At 35.5% G+C, this 21,632-nt stretch overlaps 1 protein-coding gene across 12 annotated transcripts in view; it reads left to right on the forward strand.

The window, feature by feature from the left end:
• CEP170 (centrosomal protein 170) overlaps positions 1–21,632 on the forward strand; it is a 131,149-nt gene that overhangs the window by 55,266 nt on the left and 54,251 nt on the right. For all 12 annotated transcript variants that reach the window (XM_043924010.1, XM_043924011.1, XM_043924014.1 and 9 more), the window contains exons 5-8: positions 8,268–8,326; positions 8,422–8,584; positions 10,377–10,511; positions 18,867–19,343. In XM_043924010.1, the coding sequence (XP_043779945.1) occupies positions 8,268–8,326; positions 8,422–8,584; positions 10,377–10,511; positions 18,867–19,343 (834 nt within the window). The remainder of the gene's footprint in view (positions 1–8,267; positions 8,327–8,421; positions 8,585–10,376; positions 10,512–18,866; positions 19,344–21,632) is intronic.

Genomic DNA, 21,632 nt, shown 5'->3' on the forward strand with positions numbered 1-21,632 from the left:
AATCGACAGCATATTCTGTAGGTAGAGCAGATATTGTGGAGAAAATGGGAAGAATCCGGCCCCCCCCCCCCAGTTCATTTAAATTTGATATAATTGAATTTTTCAATTGTTAATGTTTTCTGTTTGACTTCTATTGTCATTATTAACTTCTTCCAGGTGAAAGCTAAGATCATTCTAGACCTTTCTTTTCTAACATAGGCATTTAGTGCTATAAAATCCACCCCCACCCCACCCCCCACCCAGTATAAGCTTGCCTTAGAGATATTGTTTCAGTTCCAGACCACTATAGCATTGTAAGAAGCCAACCACACAAATTTTTTGGTTTCCCAGTGCATGTGAAAGTTAATGTTTAAATGACATTGTAGTCTGTTAGGTGTGTGATAGCATTATGTCTAAAAAATTTGTATATATCTTGATCAAAAAATGCTTTATTACTAAAAACTGCTAACTATCATCTGAGCATTCTATGGGTCATAATCTTATTAAGGATGCAGGGTCTTGTCTTGGTGCTGATGGCTGCTGACAGATCAGGAGGTGGTTGCTGGAAGTTGAGGTGGCTGTGGCTATTTCTTAGAATAACACAACAGTGAAGTTTGTCACATGAATTGACTCTTCCTTTCATGAGTGATTTCTCTGTAACACACAGTGCTCTTTGATTGCATGTTACCCAAAGCAGAACTTCTTTCATAATTGGAGTCAGTCTCTCAAACATTACTGCTGTTTTATCAACTAAGTTTATGTGATACTCTAGATCCTTTGTTGTCATGCCAACAGTCTTCACAGCATCTCTACCAGGAGTAGATTCCATTTCAAGAAACTGCTTTCTTTGCCCATTCATAAGAAACTTCTTATTCATTCTAGTTTTGTCATGAGATTGTAGTAGTTTAACCACATCTTCAGGCTCCACTTTTAATTCTAGTTCTGTTGCTATTTCCACTATCTCAGCAGTTACTTCCCCCACTGAAGTCTTGAACCCCTCAAAGTCATTCATGAGGTTTGGAATCAACTTCTTCCAAACTCCTGTTAGTATTGATATTTGACCTTTCCATAAATCACGAATGTTCTAATGGCAACTAGAATGGTGAATCTTTTCCAGAAGGTTTTCAAATAACTTCCCAGATCCAGCGGAAGAATCACTGTGGCAGCTGTAACCTTGTGAAATGTATTTGTTCAATAATAAGACTTGAGGTACTTCCCTGGTGGTCCAGTGGCGAGGCCTTCACACTCCCAATATCGGGGGTGCAGGTTCAATCCTTGGTCAGGGAAATAGATCTCACAGGCTGCAACTAAGACCTGGCACAGTCAAATAAATAAAAATATATTTTTTTTAATAATAAGGCTTTAAAGTCAAAATGACTCCTCGATTCATGGGTTGCAGAATGGATGTTGTTGTTAGCAGGCATTAATTTTGTACATCGCCATCAGAGCTCTTGGGTGACAAGGTGCATGGTCAGTGAGCAGAAATACTTTGAAAAGAATCTTTTTTTCTGAGCATACATGCGTGCTAAGTCTCTTCAGTCGTGTCCCACTCTTTGTGACCCCATGGACTGTAATGTGCCAGGCAGTAGATCTCAAACAGTAGGCTTAAAATATTTAGTGAACAGTGTTGTAAACAGATGTCCAGTCACCCAGGCTTTATTATTTGCTTGGCAGAGTACAGGCAGAGTAGATTTAGCGTAATTCCTAAGGGCCCTAAGATACTCAGAATGGTAAGTATGCATTGGCTTCAACTTAAAAGTCACTACCTGTTTTATCCCCCCCCCCCCCCCCCCCCCCCCGCAACAAGAGAATGAGCTTGCCCTTTGAAGTGAAGTCATTGACTTCTCCTCTCTAGCTATGAAAGGGTGTCTTCTTCCAAAGAAGACTGTTTTGTCTACATTGAAAATCTGTTGTTTAGTGTAGTCACCTTCATTATAATTATCTTAGCTAGATCTTCTGGATAATTTGCTATAGCTTCTGCATCAGCAATTGCTGCTGTACTTGCATTTTTATGTTATGGAAATGGCTTCATTTCCTGAGCTTCATAAATCATTCTCTCTAAGCTTCAAACTTTTCTTCTGCAGCTTCCTCAACTCTCTCAGCCTTCATAGAAGAGAGGGCCTTGCTCTGCATTAGGCTTTGGCTTAAGGGAATGTTGTGGCTGGTTTGGTCTTCTATTCAGATCACTAAACTTATTCCATATTTACATTAAATCTATTTAGCTTTCTTACCATGCATGTGTCACTAAAATAGCACTTTTAATTTCCCTCAAGAACTTTTTCTTTCCATTCACCATTTGGCTGTCACATGAGGCCTAGCTTTGGTCCTGTCTTGGCTTTCTTTTTTTTTTTTCTCAAATGTCCCTCCATCTCTCTCTCTCTTTTTTTTTTAACACCAAAAATATTTTGCTCTCTTGGCCTTTGACACGCCTTCCTCACCAAGTTTAGTCATTTCTAGCTTTTAACTTAAAGTACAAGATGTGTGACTCCTTATTTCACTTAAATGTTTAGAGGCTGTTGTGGGGTTATTAATCAGCTTAACATTAACGTCGTCGTATCTTAGGGAATAGGTAGACCAGAGGGAAGAGAGAGAGAGAGAACGGCCAATTGGTGGGCCAGTCAGAACGTGCACAACATCTATCAATTAAGTTCACCGACCTATATGGGTGAAGTTCATGGTGACCCAGAATGATTACAATAGTAGCATCAAAGATCACAGATCAGGGACTTCCCTGGTGGCCCAGTGGTTAAGAGTTCACCTTCCAGTGCAGGGGACTGAGATTCAATCCCTGGCTGGGAACCTTGCACCACAGCTACTGATTCTGGGCCCCTTGATAGAGAGCCCATGTGCCACAAACCGACGGACCACAACAGAAGATCCCACATGCTGCAGCCAAGACCTTGCACAGGCAAAAATAACTTTTTAAAAAGATCGCTGATCACAGATCCCCATAACAAATATAAAAATAATGAAAATGCTTGAAATGTGCGAATTACCATACATAGACACAAAGTAAGCGAATGCCATTGGAAAACTGGCTCTGATAGACTTGCTGGGTGCAGGGTTGCCACAGACCTTCGATTTGTATGAAGCACAGTGTCTGCAGAGCACAATAAAGGGAAATACAATAAAGTATGCCTGTACCGCTTTCACATGTAAGATACTTTCTAGTTTCTCTTTTGATCTTTGTTTGAGTTATCTTTGTTACTTAGTTTCTAAATATTTGGAATTTTTCCAAGGGACTTTCTGTTACTCATTTCCAGTTTACCCATAGTGGTCAGAAACATACTTCGGGTATTTCAAATCCTGTCCTTTCATGCATGGTATATCTACTCTATCTTGGTAAATATGCTCTGTGTACTTGAAAAGAAATGTGCATTCTGCTGTTTTTGGTTGGAGTATTCTATTAGGTCAAATCAGTTGTAGTGTTGTTCACATCTTCTGTATTTTACTAATTTGTTGTCTAGTTGTTCTATCAATTATTGAGAAAGTACTATCAAAATTTTAGAATCTCATTGGGTTTGTTTCTCCTTGCAGAAGTTTTGGCTTCATGTAGTTTGAAACACTGTTATTAGAAGTGTAAACATTTAGGATTGTTGTGTCTTGATGAGTTGATCCCCTTTATAGTTATAAAATGCTCTGTTTTATCTGTGATAACATTTTTTGTGCTGAAATCTGGTTTGTCTGGACATCAGTTTTGTTTGGTGTTAGCGTGGTATATCGCTTGCATTCTTTTACTTTTAACTTATTATTGTCTTTACATTTGAAGTAGGTAACACATAGTTGGTCTTAGTTTTTATTCAGTTTGATCATTTCTGCCTTCATCTGGGGATTTAGAGCATTTACATGTAATGATGTGGTTATTAAATCTGTCGTATTGATATTTGTGCTCTATTTGCCCCATCAGTTTTTTCTCTTTTTCTCCTAATTTATTTTGGATTACTGAGCTTTTTTATGATTTCATTTTGTCTTCTTTGTTATTTTATTACTGTAACCCTTTTTTAAAAAATTAGTGGTTAAGATTTTATAATTTTATCTTTACTTTTAAGCTGTGTCTTCAAATGACATTATACTACTTCACATACAGTATAAGAATGTTACAGTAGTATACTTTCATTTTTTCTGTCCTGATCTTTGTGCTGTGATTGTCATACATTTTATTTCTATATATGTTACAAATTGCATTCTACATTGATATCAGTAAAGCATCAGTTATCTTTTAAAGAGGTTTAAATAATAAGAAAAATAGATTTTTATGGCCATTGTATTCATATCTTGAACCACTGTAATTACCATTTCTTGTGTTTTTCATCCTTTTTTATATTGATCCACATTTTCATCTAGTTTCATTTTCTTATTGTGTAAAGAACTTCTTTTACTATTTCTTATAGTACAGCTCTGCTGATGATGAATTCTTTCAGCTTTCATGTGTCTGGAAAAGCATTTCACCTTAGTTATTAGAAGTTATCGTTGTTGGACATAGAATTCTAGATGACATTTCTTTTTTAAGTACTTTAAATTTGTTGTTCTCACTTGCATTGGTTCCCTTTTCCCCTGGTTTTGAGCAGTTTGATTTTAATGTGCCTTTGTACAGTTTTCTTCATGTCTCTTGTGCTTGGGGTTTTTTGAGCATGTTGAATCTATGGGTTTTTACTTTTAATCAGATTTAGAAAAAAAAATCAACCATTATTTTTTTAAATTCTTTTTTTCTGTTTTCCCCACTTTTTTCCCAAGGACTTCATTTAAATGTATATTAGGCTACTTGAAGTCACCTCCTAGCTTACTGAGGCTCTGTTTATTATTTTTTTGATGAGTGTTTGTTCTGTTTGTGTTTCGCTTTGGGTTGTTATTATTGTTGCAGTCTTCAGGTTTACTAAACTTTTCTTTGGCTGTGTCTAACATGCAATTTCCCTATCCAGTATAGTTTTCAGCTCTAAAATTTGGATTTTGTCTTTTATATCTTTCAAGTCTTTACATATTTTTTAAACATATGGAATACAGTGATATTAACTGTGTTAGAATGTTTGTTGACATTTGTGTCAGCTCTGAGTCAGTTTTGATTGATTTTTACATTCATTGTTTTGACTGAATGACAGACATTGTGACTTTTTTTTACCTTGTTGAATATTGTATGCATACTTTTGGATTCCTATAAATATTTTTGAGCTTTGTTCTGGGATACAGGTTACTTTGAAATAGTTTTATCATGTTGAATCTTGCTTTTCTAAAATTTTTTGAACTTCTAAGATTAGTCTGGGGCTAATTAATTCCCCATTATAGAAGCATGACCTTTCTGTATACCCTGCTTTAGGGGTCAGCAAGACCATTGGTAAACCTGGCTCTCAGCCTGTGTTTATAAATAAAGTTTTATTTGTACACAGACATATCCACTCACTTCTTTCTTTAGCTGCTTTTGCACTGTCATAGCAGAGTTGAGTAGTTGAAACAGAAATCATATGGCTTCCAAAACCTAGAAAGTTTACTGTCTGGCCCTCAATAGAGGAACAATTTGCCAACCCCTGCTTTATCCAGTGGCCCGTTATACATGAGGTTTTCCAGCTTGGCTCTTGTGATTAGACATTATTCCTAGCCCTCTCTGATAAGGGGCACTATTACCTCCAATACTTTAAGGTGGTTCTTGTCCCAGCCATAGGTATAAGTTTTCTCAAATTAATGTGCTGATCAGTACCCAACTGAATGCTTGAGCCAGCCCCTGTAACAATCTCTGGAATACTATTTCTGTGCAGCTTTCTGAACTGTAGTCATCTTGGTCTGCCCAGACGCTCAACCCCTTTTCTTCACAGCTTAGAGTCTGCCAGGTTCAGCCTTGCTTACCCCTCCCTCCAGTGTGACTTGGAAGCTCTCTAGAGATCCTGAATTAGGGCAGTGATTGCACTCCCCTTGATTTGTTCGTCTTCACTCAAGAATCACTGTCTTTTGTTACCTGGTATTGATTGTCTTTGCAAACCATTGTTTCACATATTTTTTCTGTTTTTCAATTGTTTCTTATTCAAAGAAGTTTGGAAATAATTTATAAATATTATATTTATTAATATCAATCAGCAATCATTAATCTAACAATTAAATTATTAATTATATTTAATTAATTAAATTAAATTATTATATTTAATTATATGTGTAATATGTAATTATATATAACATATATAAATACATATAATATATAATAAAATATAAATATATATAAATATATAATTATATTTAATTATATACATATTAATTAATTAAATATTAATTATTGACAAGAATTTTAGTAAACATTATTAATATTTAGTAAGCATTAGTATTAATTAAATAATTAATAACCATTAATTAAATAATTATATTTATTTATATAATTATATAAAATGTAAATAAATATATGAATATCTATAATATATAATAAAATATAATAAAAATATGTAAATATATAAAGTATATAATTATATAAATAAATATTAAATAATTATTAATCATTAATGTTAATGATTTTTAGTAAACTAGATTTAAGTAAGCATGTAACTTTCTGGAATGTTTTGCGATATGGTTGACGTACAGTCTGTACTGTGTGTCTTGTAACTCGGCCTCATAAGTAGTCGCACCTTGGACTGCCTGCCATTCCCTGAGCTCAGCGAGCTAAAGCAGCCGCCTGGGTCTGAGCCACTAGCAGGGTGGTGGCTTTGAAGGTGAAGCTGGAGTCAGAGCAGCCTCAGAAATCTCATGGTCACACTGGGGTTCTCAGGTGAATTCATGACCTGAACAAGAGGACTCTTGAATTCTTTGGTCTCCCACCCAGGAGTTTTTTGGTAAGGCAAAGTATGTGAATCTGAGTTATATCCTCTTTATAAGTTTTCCTTGATCCTAAAGAAGTCTAAATTTAAGAGGATGCCCTAGACTAACTTTGAGGAATAGCCTGGGGCACTCCCAGGAGAAATGTGAAGCAGCAGAAAGCACTCACAGCAGGCTAAAATCATATTTCCCATTGAAAAATAGAAATGACTCAGTATTTTTAAGATGGTGTTTTCCACTGTAAATGTAGGAATGCAATGAATCTTCTGCAGCTGTTAGTGAGTTTTTTGGGAGTAAAACAAAAGCTTACTAGAATTTTTACTTTTTCTAAGTACTTAACTATGAACTATATATTGTCATATATACCAGCAAATGTGTATCAGCATATATACATAATAAAAAAGGAAATTTTTTATTATTTCACAGTTTACTGGAAGCAATGTAAAGTGATAAGAAAGCCCTGGACTAGTATTCAGTTGACTATTATCTTGGGTTCTGCCTCTCTAGTCCTCAAGTTCCACATGGATAGAATGGGAAGGTGGGTTAATGGAATTGAATAGGATATTCCCAAAGTGCTTTACAATTCTGGAAAATTCTGAGTTTTTATTATTTTGATGAGTAGAACTATGGAACAAATACTTGTAAACAAGTTTACTGCTTGTTATGCATGGGAAGTCTATTTGTCTCCCAAGTGGTCATGATAATTACAGCTTTTTACCCTTGAAGTCATGGGTGCTCTGAACTGATAAAGAAGACTAGAATTTACTATGTGGTTATGAAAGTCCTTTCATTAAGGGGTTAAGTAATGGTGAGAAATGTGACCTCTGTTGTTTAGTGAAAGATCTTTTTAACATACAGAGGCATTGTTCTTTTTGGCATAATAATGAAAGCATTCATTATATTTAGCACTTGGTTCTAATCTGTATAGAATCAGTTGTTTGATAATGTAATTTGACCCTGATTGCAATTCATGGGGAGAAGGAGTGGTTGTAGTTGCTTAAAGACCCTAATTATAGCATTTCTTTTGCATTTTCAAGATGGATTTCATTTTTATCAGTGCTTGGGAAGTAGGAATAATTGAATTTCTTCAGGATTTACTGTTGGGTAATCACTGATGACACTTCTTTTTAGATTTTTGTGATTAGCTATCAATATAATTTGATCCAGGTGCTTTTCTTCTTTGTGGTCATATTACTGTTAGTGAGAACTGAAAATGTCTTTTGTGCTTAGGTTATTCACCTAGTTTGCTTCTTGAAGGCCGTGATTATTACCTAAGTTTGGAATTACTTGCTAGACTTTTTAAGATTTTATTTAGTATTAAAAAATTTTTATATGTGTGAACATAATTTAACATTTAACTTTTTTTTAACATTTAACTCTTAAGGGAAATATGGTCATTTTCTTATAATTACTTCTTGAAAACAGGACAATTTCTGTATTATCTTTGATTGTTTTAAGCTTATCAGAGTTTTGAAATTATATTCTTCCTTAGCCCTGTTTACATACAAATCTTTTCACTGTAGTACGAGGAGAAATGAGGGTCCCTGAAGAAGCTCTCAAGGTAAACAGTTTTACTTATTTCTTTTGTAAACCTGCCATTTACTAGGGTTGATTTCACTCATGGATATTTCACTTCCATTTTAAAATGTTTTGTAGCATGAGAAATTTACCATTCAGCTTCAGTTGTCCCAAAAATCTTCAGAATCAGAATTATCAAAATCTGCATGTGCCAAAAGCATAGATTCAAAGGTAGCAGATTCTGCAACAGAAGTGCAGCACAAACCTACAGAAGCACTAAAATCTGAGGAGAAAGTTGTTGGTAAGTTAACCTCTTTGAAAATACCATGTTTATTCTTGATTATGAAGAAATTGCATGCTTTGTTCTCAGAAAATTGTCCGTGTCCTTATAAAAATAATGATAATGACAATTTCAGAGTGGGTTTTAATGCAGCCAGTGCTTCTTAGAAAGCAGTACAGAACATAATTATATGGCAGTTGTATGTAGGTGTGTTTAGTATGTTCATTTGAAGAAAGTAAATATAATTTGCCTTATAGTATTTTTATTATTTCATATTTGCTTTTTTCCCCTTAGATTATAACTGAAATGAATGAAAAGGAAATGTCCAATAATGGCTACATTATCATAATTATTATGATATGTATCATATTACAGTAGGAGCTTTAAGAATATTTTATATACATAATCCCAGTCATACAAAAACAATTTTTAAAACTTCTAGAGGTTACCAAATTGCTCAAATATAAGCTTATTAGTCCAGTTAACAACTAGTTTAAATTTACTGTGCAGTGTCCTTAGGCTTTCAAATTTTTTAAAACAGCCACTTATACCAAAATTTAGTTTTGTCTTTTATGTTTAGACTTATGAGCCATTTCTATGTACCAGCGAACAAGTTGCACTTTGACTAAAAGCTGTTGGACTAGAGCAGTTTATATTACTTAGATATTAGCCAGTGCAAAATTTGTTTCTCATGTTCAATATTGAATGAGATCCACAAGTACTATTCAACTTAGAGTATTTTCTGCTATCTAGACTGTGCAGTTAACCCTTGAACAGCACTGATTTGAAATGTTGAGCAGCTGCTGCTGCTGGTACTGCTAAGTCACTTCAGTCTTGTCTGACTCTTTGCGACCCCGTAGACGGCAGCCCACCAGGCTCCCCTGTCCCCAGGATTCTCCAGGCAAGAACACTAGAGTGGGTTGCCATTTCCTTCTCCAATGCATGAAAGTGAAAAGTGAAAGTGAAGTCGCTCAGTCATGTCCAACTCTTCGCGACCCCATGGACTGCAGCCTACCAGGCTCCTCTGTCTGTGGGATTTTCCAGGCAAGAGTACTGGAGTGGGTTGCCATTGCCTTCTCCATGTTGAGCAGCACCATATTAAAAAAAAAATGCAGATTTTTTTCAATAGTTAATACTGCAACACTACACAATTCACATTAGTTGAATCTGTGAATGCAGAACTGCTTCCCTCGTGGCTCAGATGGTAAAGAATCTGCCTGCAATGCGGGAGACCCAGGTTTGATCCCTGGGTTGGGAAGATCCCCTGGAGAAGGAACTGGCAACCCACTCCAGTATTCTTGCCTGAAGAATGCCATGGACAGAGGAGCCTGGTGGGCTAGAGTCCAGGGTGTCGCAAAGAGTTGGACATTACTGAGTGACTAACACACAGGAACCATGGATTCGGAAGTGAAAGTTGTTGAAAAAGTGTTCTGCTCTTTGCGACCCATGGACTCTAGCCCACCAGGCTCCCCTGTCCATGGGATTCTTCAGGCAGGAATACTGGAGTGGGTTGCCAGTTCCTTCTCCAGGGGATTGTCCTGACCTAGGGATAGAACCCAGGTCTTCTGCAGTGCAGGCAGATTCTCTACCATCTGAGCCACCAGGGGAGCAGGCTGACTTAAGTTATACTATGCTTGAATTTTCAACTGCAGAGAGGGTGGAGGCTCCTAAACTCTGCATTGTTCAGGGGTCAACTGTACTTTGTTTATTCATTAAGTCAACTGAGCAATTCTAGCATTCTCCAAAGGCATGTTTGTTTGTTTTTTTTTCCTGTTTCATGTGCTTTAGACAGATTTTCCCCACTTCTTTACAGATACTTCTGCCATGCCCCGTGGTACTCCGTTGTATGGGCAGCCTTCATGGTGGGGGGATGATGAGGCGGATGAACAAAGACCTTTCAAGTCCAATGGCAAACCCGAAGAGAAAAATCATGAAACTGGAACATCAGGTAAAAAAATCTCAGACTATGACATTAAATGGTTTTTAGGAAGAACTTACTATCAAAGCAAAAATCTATCTGTTCTTAAAAGTGGTATCTCCTATTATTTAAATGATATAGTTTAATAATATGGTTGGCCATTTTGAAATAATTATTAAAATGTTTTAATTAGACCAAAACAGTAAATGCAGACTGACTTTGTGTGTTTTCACTAGATTCACAAGCGTATAATCGTATTTTTAAATGAAAAATTTTTATTATGTTCAAAATGTATGAAGTTAAAACTTCTTTAAAATCTCGGTGTACCTAATTTTGGGGGGTGTGATAGCAACAAGATTAGCTGTTAAGCAGCCAGAATGAAGAAATAATTCTGAATCACATTCTCAGATTAATTGTCAAAGAACATATTCTTGTGTTGCTGGAGAAATTTAGTAATGAACTAAGTCAAAAGCCAGAAAATCAAGATTTCCAGGAAATAAATGGAGGTATCAGTTGCCTCTTACATAAGGTCTTGACATGGACATCAACACTGGTGGATGGAGCAGCCGGTTTCCTTGATAATGGCAGATAAGGATCAAAACTGGGAATTAAATACAGGCACCAGGGAGCAATATGTAAAGCCAACTGTGACTCTGAGTCAAGGATAGATTCCATCAGCACTCCCGTCAACTTTCTACCTTTCACCATAATTCTACAAGATAAATGACATTATTCTTAGCCAGAGAATAAGGACACTGGTTCTTATTCATAAATATACTCTAGTTTTACCAGGATACAGGTCTAAGAAAGCTGGCCTTATCAACTTGCTCTTAAAGTGCCCCAAACTAAAGATGTCAACTTTGCAAATAAAGTCCCATCTCAGTTTTCTTATTTCTGTGGCCAACAAAACTTTTTCTTCATGTTCAAGCTCAAGCTTAATGTTATTTAGCATACTTTCAGATGCAAGTAACAGAAATGCCACCTGATACTAAACAGGAAGGAAATGTACCGGCTTAAATAATGAACTGCTTTAGAATTGGTTAATGCAGCATCTCAGTGGCACATCAGCTAGTGTTTTCTCTCAGACTCTCAGCCCTTCTGTTCCGTGGTTGCACACTAAGGAAGTTTCCCCTAATACTCATAGGCTGTTTGCCAGTAGCAGTTGGGGTGCATGCTACTTTGATCACATCCAGTTGGAAATAGCAAAGGTTGCTTCTAAAAGACCCCCTGGAAACTTTCCCCGAAGTTTTTAACACATCTGTCGTTTCATTGACCTCATGGGTTCAGGAGTAGATCACCTGCTTTTTTCTGAACCAATCCCTGGCAAGGGTTATGAGATTACCCTTATGCCAGTCTTACCCATCCTGAAGCTGAATGTGGGGTTAATTTTCCCTTAAGGCACATGAGCTGTATCAGGACAAGCAGATACCTGGGAATGTTGGAGTTCTTTTAGGAGGGAGGAATAGGAAATGGATTTTGGAAGACAGTCAAGAATGTCTACTTTATTTGAAATTTTTGTGTACATTGCCTACTTCTGTTGTGCTTTTTTTTCCCCATTGAATCATAACTGAACTATTTCCAGTTTCAACCTTTCTGCAGATTAATTTGTACAATAAATCTAAGCTGTCCTTTAATATCTTTGCTTAACAAAGACTTTATGTGAAGATTTTATATTTTTCGCACAGATTTTATGTCAAAGTTTCTAGCTGTATCCCACTTTGCTTAGCCTTGTATCCCACTACAGTTGTTTAGTGCTCTCCGAGTGCATTCCCACAAAATTAGACTAACTCCTGCCTTCTCTTCTCCCATAGGAGTATATACACATAAATCCAGTAGTATAAAATTCTAAAGGATATGTCTGTGTATGTGTATTGTAACACTTTTATTTAGTATTTTGTGTGTATCCCTTATCTGAACTGCACATTTCTTACTTCAAGGATCATGTGTTATATTATCATGTGTACTAGAGCCACCTAGGAGAAAGAGAGAGAGGGAGGGAGAAAAGGAGGAAGGAAGAGAGAGAAGAGTGAGAAAAAATATACTAATTATTAGGGAGTTAAATGAAACACAGCAGAATTTAATGTTCCCAGATTCTGAAAATAATTGTGATGGTGAGTTTATCTAGCCGTTAAAGATCCTTGTACCCAAAACAACTTCTGAAATCTTAAATATCTTGTGGAACACAGTGAAGTATAATTGTAATTTTTGTACTGGAGACAGAACTATGATTTATTAACAATAGATAATACTTCAGTGGTGCTTACTTTATCCAGACAGTCTTCTGAGTGCCCGCATGTATATTTAATCATTTAATCCTCATAGCTGTACCTGAAAGTAATACTATTATCATACCCATTTTATAGTTACGGAAGTGGCAGCACAGTGATGTGAGTTTATTCACGAGGTCACTCAGCTAGAAAAAGTGTAGCTGGGATTCTAACCCAGGTGGCCTGACTTAGAGTCCATGCTCTTACTCACAGTTAACATTTCAGCGGTCATTACACACCCACCCACACACACACAAAACCATTCCAAAAGAATATACTTTGTAGAGTATAAAGACTAAAACAAACACCCCAAAAACAAATTGACATAAAAATCAGTCCCTCATGCCTCAGCATAATAAAATGAATTTCAATCTGTGAAGTGTCCAGTAGTAATTTCATCTATGTGAATGGAACTAAATTCTTAAATGATTACCAGCTTGTGTAGCCTCTCTCATTGAGTATCTTTTCTGCCAGATGACAAAAGCTGCTTCATAATAGTGGGATTATTTTTGAGTTAGAAGGAATTTAGTGATTTACATCTTCTGTTAAGAAGCTTAAAGCACTCTGTCAGATTCAGCTGATTAAAAGCTTTAATGAGAGTCTCATTTACTTTCATATATTAGCATCAGGATGTGATTGTTTCAGATTCATCATTTGTAGTTTTTTAAACTGCTGTAGGGTGAGGGAAACAGTTTACAAGTCTGATGTAATTTATGATGCCAGCACGTATTGTAGAGTGAAGTTTGAAAATGTATATTAAATGCTATTTCATTTGGTCATTGTGAAATTAAGGTTTTTTTTAAGTGTTTAAAATTGTGAAATATAAATGATTAGTTTATTTGTGCTCTAAGCAATCTTTTCTGGTAAAAACAAAGTGATTTCCTTCTTCATTACCAGTTTTTAGAATGTAAAATCTTAGTTGTTGTCCTTTACTTGCTAAGTTGTGTCCGACTCTCTGTGACCCCATGGACTACAGCACGCCAGACTCCCCTGTCCTTCATTGTCTCCCGGAGTTTGCTCAAACTCATGTCCACTGAGTCAATGATGTCATCCAACCATCTCATCTTCTGTCACCCCCTTCTCCTCCTGCCCTCAATCTTTCCCAGCATTAGGGTCTTTCTTTTCCAGTGAGTTTGCTGTCTGCATCAGTTGGCCAAAGTATTGGAGTTTCAGCTTCAACATCAGTCCTTCCAGTGAATATTCAAGATTGATTTTCTTTAAAATTGCCTGGTTTGATCTCTTTACTGTCCAAGGGACTCTCAAGAGTCTTCTTTAGCACCCGAAAATCTTAGTACTTATTTTGAAAGGTGAGCATTCCAGAAAGGATACTAGAGTATCTACTCCCTAGTAACTTACATCCCTTTCTGTGGGTCCATGTGTATCCAGAATCTCCTACCGATTTACCTTAAAGTCCCCAAAACCCTGGAAGCAAATAGTAGAGCAGTAAAGTTCTCCTGAAGTAGTGTGAACATTTTGAGTCCTATTAAAGGAGAACTTGTCCTCAGTTTAGTTCAGATGTGTTCTCCAACCTGCTAACATGATTTAAACCCTTTTAAAGTTACAATTAAAGGCCTCTAAGTGTTGCATACATTTTGAAAAGGTTGCATACAACTGTAAAGAGTAGATTTTTGGCTCTTTTACACTGATTTTTTAATCTAATTGAACTAAATTTAAAAACTTGAGAGTTGTAATTCCTTTTTAGTAAAAGGAGTTTCCCACTCTTTGTAATTTGAAGTACTTGAACGTACTAGGTTGGATGGATATCTTAAGTAGAATTCGCCTTCGTAATTACAGTCTTTGTAAGCATCTTGAAATAGCTTAATATTTCATGTAATTTAGTACAGAAGACGGAAGGGAACATTTTTTTCTAGATTATGTATATCATGAGATTCCCTGGAAAGTGACACATCATAAAATGCCTTAAGAACTTAAGGGTATTGCTCTTCTGGTTTAGATAACCATAATTGATTCTAGCATGATCATTTATTAAATACTGTTAGTCAAGATTAATAATTAAGTATTAGTATGAATGGAAGTTATTCTAATAATATTTTATTCATGCCAATGTTTTATTATTAATCTCATTAAGAGTATTTAGGGCTCCCCTTGTGGCTGAAATGGTAAAGAACCTGCCAGCAATGCAGGAGACCCAGGCTCAGTCTCTGGGTCGGGAGGGTCCCCCTGGAGAAAGGAATGGCTACCCACTCCAGTATTCTTGAATGGAGAATTCCATGGGTGGAGGAGCCTGGAGGGCTACAGTCCATGGGGGTCGCAAAGAGTCAGACATGACTGAGTTTACTTTAGTATAAATAAAACAGGTTTTGAAGAGAAATGAATGTTAAATTCATAAATTTCAGAATGATTGTTACCAGTACTGAGAGAGGAAAGCTGTTTTATTTTTCTGTATTAATTTAGAAGACTCTTAATAATTTCTCTAGTGGGCCTACAATCCCAAGTATAGTAGGCCCACACTTGATCTGGTTTTATCATCTTTGGCAAAATGATTTCCTCTACTAATGAATTTTCCAGATGACCGAACTTCACTTTTACAACTGCAATTTTTTTTTTTTAAGTTTAAACATTCCCTTAATTTCTACTTACTCATGTCATTTCCTTCTTAAGCAAAGAAGGGTGAATATATTAAAATGTTTACTTTATGACTCAGAAGCCTCATTATGAATACCAGTAATTGAACTGTATGTTACAGTACTGTCCTTGGGAGACTTGAAGTGTGTAAGACTGTTTACCTGTTTACTGAATGGTTCTGAACTGCTGTGTTTTTGAGCCACATTTCTGCTCTTGATTGTTTTTTGACTTATCTCGACCGGTTGACTCGTTTTCTTAGTGCAGTATATCTGACCTTAATCCTTGCTTTTACATATCCTCCAGATTTGTCACAAGTAATCTGAGCAAATAGTCAAAGAAAAGGTTCTCAATGAGGGACTTTCCTCCTGGTAAAGATCACAGATAAGAGGGTATAGGTATTGTCATATCTGTCTTGGGTCTTTTAGAGTTAGATGTTTGGTTTTAGTTTCTTGTTTCCCTAGTTAGCTGTGTTGGAGATTTGGGGGAGAAAAAGTAAGAGAAACATTTATTTGTATGCCTTCTTTGTTCCAGACTTCTTCTGGGTGACTTATGCTATCTCAGTTAATATATACCTCACTGAATCTTCACAACAATCTTATGAGTGGGTATTATTTTCTCATTTTACAATGAGAAAAATGAGAATTAAGAACTGATAGAGATGGGACTTAGCTGATTTCAAATCTTCCTCCTGTTTTCTGCTAAGCCAGGCTATTTGGCTATAATCATCAGATCATGAATGCTGTCTTTCTACTCTGTTGTGCTACTTGACATTGTTAGATAATTGATTACTGGATAGATTGGGTGTTAACGTATAGAAGTCTCAGATTCTAATCTTTAAAGGAAAGTCAGTTTTGAAGTAGGAATAACTTAGGAAATAATAATCTTAAAAATAGTTATGTGCAGTTGGTGACCTCTGCTTTTTAATGTGTTATAAAGTGAAAGCATGTTAAAAGTGTGTCAGAAATAACTGTGAAGTTTTTCTTCTCAAGGGAGGAAAATTGAGAACATATTCATTTGACTCAGTAGTGACAAGTAGATGATAAATGCTATACCCCTGGGCCAGCTTGTTATAGTTATTGCTCCATAGTTCAGTCACATCATTTATTTGAGTATTCAGGTAGTGGTAGTAGGAAGCTGCCACTTTTTGTCCTCAGAGTTACTCTGTTACCTGTAAGGATGTGGAAAACAAAATGAATGAATGAGGACAGGTAGATAGGAAGGATAGTTCTATATGAAATTGATCAGGCACAGTACATTATTAAATTAGTAAATAAACCAATGTATGGAAAAAAAAAAATCAGTGATTTTATCAATATATATAGAGCGGCCAATGCATTTTACTTTCATGGTAATTTTAAGGTACAGGCCTTCAAAGTAAGCATTCAAGTGGACATTTTAATAATAAGGAAAAAATAAATGAACTCTTTAATAAAGAAGTTTTTGAAACATTACTTAGGTTATTAAGAATCTTTTATATCCTCTTCTAGGTAGTGTGTAGAATTACTGCTTTGATAGTATAGAGTTTTTCTGATACACTTTTTTTATTTTCAGTGGTGAGGAAAAACTAAGTAGATTTGACAAGGATAATTTTTCTGTTAATTGTTTTTGTTATGTATTCTGTTTACTGTCTGTGTAATATTGACTTTTTTTTTTTTTTTTTTGGAAGTGGAACTTGATGTCTTTAATGCTCTGTGCCTTCCTCCAGGGGGTTTTCACAACCCAGGGATCAAACCCAGGTCTCCCACATTGCAGCTGGATTCTTCACCATATGAGTCACCAGGAAAGCCCCTGAATACTGGAGTGGGTAGCTATCCCTTCTCCAGGGGATCGTCCCAACCCAGGAATCAAACCAGGTTCGCCTGCATTGCAGGTGAATTCTTTGCCTTCCCCGTTGGTTGTGTTTTACACTGGAGATGATTCTTAATTTGGAACTTCCCAGATGGTGCTAGTAGTAAAGAACCCGCCTGCCAATGCAGGAGACATAAGAGACGTGAGTTTGATTCCTGTGTCGGGAAGATCCCCTAGAGAAGGGAATAGCAACCCTCTCTAGTATTCTTGCCTGGAGAATCCCATGGGGAGGAGCCTGGTGGGCTCTAGTTCTTGGAAAGAACTAGACAGAAAGTCAGACATGACTGAAGCAACATAGCGCGCGCACACTGCCTTGTGCCACACTTTGAACTGTAGAGATGTTGCTGTAATGTTCTTGTATAATCTAAAAGCAGACAGTTTTATGACTGTTTCATATTCAGAGTATTGCTAAGAAACTGATTATAGCACCAGGAGAATTCCATCAGTATTTAATATTTGGAAAATGTTTCAAGAGACCAAATACTTCACTTAATTAGAAAATTATTATAAACAACCTTGTCCCTTGTGTATTCTTTCCTAATAAATTATCTGTAAATGATTTTTCTATCAGTGTGTTTTTAAAAGGAATGCTTTTTTGAGCTTTAGGGAAATAGTTTTTATTTGAATTCACTCTTTACCATCTTGAAAATAGTTCTTTTGCTTCCTAAAAACCAAAGCAGTTTAATCTTAAATTTTTTTTTGCATTTGTAATATCTAATAACAGATTTAAAACATTTCAGTTACCATTTTCATTTATATGCCTTCACATATTTTATATAGAGATTCATTTATTTTCATACCTTCTTATTTGTCTCTGAAGCAACAGGGGAGTAGTGTTCCAGAGTTACTTGCTTATGCCAGCTCTTGTTGGTGATCTGAGATTTATAATTCAGCTTTCCTCTAAGGATTTTTGACAGTTGGGCATATTCTGCTGTATAGAAATGTACATGAATTTTCTTTTGGAATTAATTGGCTGGCAACTGAATTTTCTGTTTTTACCTTACTTGTTTCACACTGCTGCTTGGATTGCATTTTACAAGCAAACCGCATGTCTTATCTTTACTCATTCTTTTCTTTATAAAATGTTATCTGTCTTCTTGTAACGATCACACATTAGTAATATTATTTTTGTCATTCTAAAAGTAATGTCTCTGAATTGTGATTGTGAAGAATGGTAAGTAAAACCATCCTGTCCAGAATGTTGCTCATGTATTAACCTCATGTTTCTTTCTTCATTTGAACACTCGTTCTCCTTTAGAAATTTACTTGTTTTTGCAATATTTCATCCTCCTTACTTGATAAGGAAATTCATATTATTTTTAATCTCTGTAGATATGTACATTGAACATACATCTCCATCTACATTTGATTTCATTTCTTTTGTACTTTTGCTAATTTCTGGATCCACGTTGGAAACAATATAGACCTAACCATGCAAAATCCCATCTCTTAACTACTTTGCTATCCTTTGCCACTGCTGCTTATCTTGCATCTCCTATTGGTAATGGAAATGCCATGTTTATAATCGAAATTATTTCTCTTTTATGACATTTGTCATTCTTTTTCATCTAAGCAGCGATCTGCCTTCCCATTCCCATGGAGTAATGGAAGTGGCCATTACTGTACTCCTTCAAGTTCTAGAAGCTCCCAAATATTTTGAATTTTCTCTTATTTTTCTTATTAGGGTGCAGCGTAGATGCCAAGCAAGTTGAAGAACAATCTGCAGCTGCAAATGAAGAAGTACTTTTTCCTTTCTGTAGAGAACCAAGTTATTTTGAAATCCCTACAAAAGAATTTCAGCAACCATCACAAATAACAGAGAGCACTATTCATGAAATCCCAACAAAAGACACACCAAGTTCTCATACAACAGGTGCAGGGCATGCTTCATTTACCATTGAATTTGATGACAGTACCCCAGGGAAAGTAACTATTAGAGATCATGTGACAAAATTTACTTCTGATCAGCGCCACAAGTCAAAGAAGTCTTCTCCTGGAACTCAAGACCTGCCAGGGATTCAAACTGGAATGATGGCACCCGAAAATAAAGTAGCTGACTGGCTAGCACAGAACAACCCTCCTCAGATGGTATGGGAAAGAACAGAAGAGGATTCCAAAAGCATTAAAAGTGATGTTCCAGTTTACTTGAAAAGGTTGAAAGGTAACTTTTCAGAACTTCCTTTTTTATGGTTAAGTTCAGTCTTCACAGTTACCAAACTATGATTAGAAAAATAATTATATGATATAAAGCTTCTACTTCTGCTTTTTTGAAGGTTTATATTTGATCTTAAAGTTCAAAAGCCAGCCATTCTGCCCATATCCAACTTACTCAATCAAAACAGTCTGCCATCATTTTCTTGCCAAAACCAAATTGGTTTTGTAAATTTATATGTATGCCATTAAATATGTTTCTTTTTCCTGTGGAAATATTCATTCATTTCACCAGTCAAATTCCTTAGAAGACAGTTCTCATCATTTTCCTAATTTAAGGAAAATATATGTTTAATTCTGTTCTCAACTGTGTGCTTCCTGTAAAATGTCAATATGTAGATTTTGAACATTTTAAGTTACTGAATTATGGGCTTATAGTTCTACTTTGGCAATATAGTCACATTGTTGGTGGAGTGTTTCAGACTGTTCTCAAGATACTCATATCATGAAACAAATTTTATTGAGCGATACTAGGAATTAATTGAATTAAGAATTTCTTCACTAGTGAAAATTGCAGTTAAATGTTTATTTTTGAAATAATTATTAAATATGTTTTATTAAAAATACTTGACCAAAGTTAGTTAAAATACATCAGAGTATCAACTAATCATTTTCCCCTCATTGGTTTTGCTAGTTAAATTTTAATTTAGAATTTGCTGAATACAGATTTATGTTACTATATCTTGATTTTATTTGACAAGCTTACTATAAGGGAAATGATTACATGTTAATCTGATCATTCTGTTACCATACAAAAAGTTGAAGAGCTTTAAAAGAATACTTGTTGAGGTCAGGGATTGTTTATTACTTACCTCATATCTTTAGCCCTTTCCTGGGACTTGAGTATGTGATAGGTACTCAGTAGTTTGAATAACCAATGAATGACTTCATTATCATTGACAAAACTGACCCTGGTTTAACCTGTACTTTATGGTTTGGGATTCTATTCACCTAATTGAAGAAATACCTATTTCCTATTTGCTTCTAAGGCATTTCGAGATAGTGAGATGGTATGATTACCTAATTCTTTGCCAGGGCCTATTAACATATTTAATTATAATCATAAGCAGTTACCTGGCATACAAACTTTTGACATGTAATTGTTGTTTTTACTCCTACTAAGATAATAACATATATAATTGAGACCTATCCATGTATTGAGATATATATAGGTTAAAGCTTACGTATAAAAGCTACCCATTTGTTAACTGATCATTTTTTATGGATTGGATAAAATAAGACTGATATCCTAGAATAATGTAAAAAGTAGTGTAAACTTTGAAAACTTAGAAATAGTATATTCTTTAGACCACCCTTAATAAATGTACGCAAATGAGCTACAAGATAAACCACCATTAAAAAATACCTTTATGGAACTTTCCTGACATTCCAGTGGTTCAGACTCTCTGCTTCCACTGCAGGAGGTACAGGTTTCACCCCTGGTTGGGAAACTAAGATCCTCCATGACCTGTGGTATGGCCAAAAAAAAAGAAAAACCTTTATTACACCCTTTTATTGTAACTGTAATTTTACTTATAATGACGGTTTTCTGTTTTAGCTGTTATTTTGATTCCTGTTAGAGGCATTAATGTTCACATTCAGACTGTATTCATATATTATGTTAGATTTTTTAAATCCTTGCCAGAAATTATACAAATTATTATTATCCCTCAGAGTTCATTTATAGGTAGATACATTCTAGTATGTTGCCATTGCATAGAACCCTACTTTTAAATTTGCCTTCAGGACATTTTACAAACCATCTAAGAAAATGTCTTTGTGAATATGCCTCATTTTTGATCCAAGATTTATCCATTTTATTTTTTCAGATTTATTTACAAATGACATTTTACTTTCCCCCAAAGTTAGACCTGCCATCATTAGATGAAGATTTTCCACAATTTAAGAGATCAAAAGTATATACCTAGACTCTAAATTAATATAAGTATAGCAAATAGAAACTATTTTACAATAATTAGACATTCAGCAACTGCTTAGATCAGTCAAAAACTTGAAAGTAGGCAAAACAAAACAACTTTGCTCCTGCAAGAGTGAAATGCATGTGCTTTGGGACAGTGAAGATAATGATGTTCACAAAGCCCATATACTTTTACCCTTTAGGAGAGTTGAAGCTTCTTTTGGCCACAGCTACTGATTAGTTACAGTCAATCTATCTTAAAAAATACTAGAAGAACTTCAACATATTGGTGCATGATTAATGATGGACAAAACAGAAAAA

Source organism: Cervus elaphus, chromosome 14, assembly GCF_910594005.1.
Source record: "Cervus elaphus chromosome 14, mCerEla1.1, whole genome shotgun sequence".
NCBI classification, from domain to species: Eukaryota; Metazoa; Chordata; class Mammalia; order Artiodactyla; family Cervidae; genus Cervus; species Cervus elaphus.